This window comes from Rhipicephalus microplus, chromosome 7 (genome assembly GCF_043290135.1).
Source record: "Rhipicephalus microplus isolate Deutch F79 chromosome 7, USDA_Rmic, whole genome shotgun sequence".
Lineage (NCBI taxonomy): Eukaryota > Metazoa > Arthropoda > Arachnida > Ixodida > Ixodidae > Rhipicephalus > Rhipicephalus microplus.
The window spans coordinates 133,200,747-133,203,915 of NC_134706.1; the positions used below are offsets into that span (position 1 = coordinate 133,200,747).

At 42.6% G+C, this 3,169-nt stretch overlaps 1 protein-coding gene across 2 annotated transcripts in view; it reads right to left on the reverse strand.

Moving 5' to 3' along the window:
• Positions 1-2,888, reverse strand: part of LOC119179845 (uncharacterized) — a 41,263-nt gene extending 38,375 nt beyond the window's left edge. The window contains exons 1-2 of one of the 2 annotated variants that reach the window (XM_037430965.2): positions 2,646-2,888; positions 1,905-2,056 (exon numbers count right to left, since the gene is read on the reverse strand). In XM_037430965.2, coding sequence (XP_037286862.2) covers positions 1,905-2,056; positions 2,646-2,768 — 275 coding nt within the window. In that variant the 5' untranslated portion in view covers positions 2,769-2,888. The remainder of the gene's footprint in view (positions 1-1,904; positions 2,057-2,645) is intronic. The other variant, XM_037430964.2, reaches the window with a different exon arrangement.
• Between the last annotated feature and the right edge of the window lie 281 nt (positions 2,889-3,169).

Here is a 3,169-nt window from a genome sequence, read left to right on the forward strand (position 1 = left end):
GACAGACAGACAGACAGACAGACAAACAGACAGATTGACAGATAGACGTAGAATGACAGACATACAAACAGACCGACAAACAGACAGTCAGACAGACAGAGAACAACAGACAGACAGACAGACAGACAGACAGACAGACAGACAGACAGACAGACATACTGACTGACTGACTGACTGACTGACTGACTGACTGACTGACTGACTGACTGACTGACTGACTGACTGACTGACTGACTGACTGACTGACTGACTGACTGACTGACTGACTGACTGACAGATAGACGTGGAATGACAGACAGAGAGACAGACAGACAGACAGACAGACAGACAGACAGACAGACAGACAGACAGACAGACGTGGAATGACAGGCAGACAGAAAGACAAACAGACAGACAGACGTGGAATGACGCACAGACAGACAGACAGACTGACAGACAGATAGACATAGAATGACAGACAGACAGACAGACAGACAGACAGACAGACAGACAGACATACCGACAGACAGACATACAGACAGACAGACAGACAGACAGATCGACAAACAGACAGACAGACAGACAGACAGACAGGCAGATAGACGTGGAATGACAGATGTGGAATGACAGACAGACAGATGTGGAATGACAGACAGACAGACAGACAGACAGAAGGACAAATAGACGTGGAATGACAGACAGATGGACGTGGAATGACAGACAGACAGACAGCTAGATATGCGTGGAATGACAGACAGACAGACAGACAGACAGACGTAGAATCACAGACAGACACACAGAAAGACAGACAGACAGACAGACAAACAGACATACAGACAGACAGACAGACAAATAGATAGATAGATAGATAGATAGATAGATAGATAGATAGATAGATAGATAGATAGATAGATAGATAGATAGATAGATAGATAGATAGATAGATAGATAGATAGATAGATAGATAGATAGATAGATAGATAGATAGATAGATAGATAGATAGATAGATAGATAGATAGATAGATAGATTACTCTTAATGGTCACAGTGCATTTGGGTCACTAACAAATGCTTCGCATATCAAATAGAACACCACTGATTGAAGAATAAATGAATATTCAATCTCTCGCTTATTACGAATAGATAGTGAAGCTTAACAAAAAAAAACGCTTTCTTTCACTTTCATTCTTGAAATGCATAATTTATTGGCTACGATTTATATTATGTGAATTTGACACATTTGCAGAAAGTGTACAGTAATTCATGGCTAAATGCATCATGCTTCAATCTCGGGAACTGCGGTTTTTAGACCAATAAATCCTCTTTGCTCGTTTTCTTGTCTTTTCTTCTGTTTATTGCAAGAGTGTAAGATACGTGAAAAGAGTGTGATATTTTAAGCTGTTTGAAGACTTCGGCATCCTGCATGAAATGATTGTTAAACTCAAGAAGGCCTGCTTTATTCTAAGCTTTTCTGGTTTGGAAGTGCTCATCCTGCGCATTATTCATGTTACATTATCGCCGAAATGCTTTAGCGTATATCATTTAGACATCTTCAGCGAGCTTGTTTTCACACTTGCGTTCTCCTTTTCATCTACTTTCAGGGCCTTTTGCTCAAGTTGGAAACTTGCTGACTTGTTGCCCCGCCGTGGTACTCAAGCGGGATTGATTCCCGGCTGCGGCGGCTGCATTTTCGATGGAGGCGAAAAAGTTGTTGGCCCATGTGCTCAGATTTGGGTGCACGTTAAAAAAACTCCAGATGGCAGAAATTTCCGAAGCCATTTACTACGTCGTCTCTCATAATCATATGGTGGTTTTGGGACGTTAAGCCTCGCATATCAATCAATCAATTGCTGACTTGGTTTTTAGCTCTTTTTATCTCTTTTCGACCAGGAGACCCTGGCCGGCATACATAAAGTGTTACTTACTGGGGCGAACCATCCGCCCCTTGACTGGTCCAAACATACTTGAATGTTCGTGCCTCATAGTCAACCTCCGTTCTGTTGGTCAAGAGGCAGTCGAAAATGGTGTCATTGTCCGAATCGGATATCGACATCGCATCTTTGTACTCAGAAACCACCTGCGTTTGTTAGGGTCAAAAAGCAGCTCTTACTCAGAAAACAACCGCAAGCATTGCAAACAACGACAATGCACTGACCAGACTTCAGCTATCATCTCCCCGTAAGCGTCGTACACGTACCGTCCGACGACATCGCATTAGGACCAGTACCGCTCAGAATCATATGAAATCTGGTAAATAAACACCGATGTATACAAAAGCTACAACCAATTAAGCGTGGCAAGCTTCGAGCACTGCAAGTTATTTAGGACAATGGTAACCGGCGTAATAAACATACGATATATTAATACACTGCTCCAGTTGTGTTTTGGAAGTGTTCAAAAATAAGCTCCCTCCATTTTGCATTTACTGCAATCTCAGCCGCACTTTTTAATCACATCATTGAAATTCCAAATATCCAAGAGGACCGCTGCATTAGAGCTCAATGGGTTAGCGTTAATTGTGACTACACCCGAATGTATTCGTGAAGTGTACGATTAAAGAAAGGTTAAATTGTAGCAGATTCAGTTGTTTTTTTAGTCGGAATGGGGAGTGGGCAGGACTCTTGTTCATAGCAGAACCTAATCGATGGTCCCTTAGCATGCGGTACCTCAAAAACGTCCGGAAAGTCGTAGTGCTTCTTGAGTGGCCCTCCCGGGGCTCCGAGCTTGGCCAAGACAGTATTTCCGATGCAAAGAAAAGACAGTGCGAGCGTAAACGCGTTTGCACTCATTGCAATACCACACTGAAAGCAGTTCTCTGTAGCATGAGCCCTTTTCTAGGTGTTTATCAATCTCGCCTAATTGATACAACTGGACGGCAGTGCTATTTCTTTCCCTGTGGGCATTATTTGTCCTTGTTTCAGACGCAGCGAACACTCCGACATATCATGGACGTCCGCCGAGATGACTCCATAGGACAATAGGCAACACGTGTATAAAGTGTGCCCATCGCTCAAAAGCTGTCACGTTGCCAAGTAAAAGACAGCTTATTAGTTTTGATAAATAAAAAATACAGTTTGAAATAAAATGATAAGGTTTTCTTGTTATTTATATCTCGACCAGTAAGTGGATCCGTTCAACAGGTGGCTTTTAAGGTGCACTCACACATGTTCGCTTTGTACTGTTGCGAGGA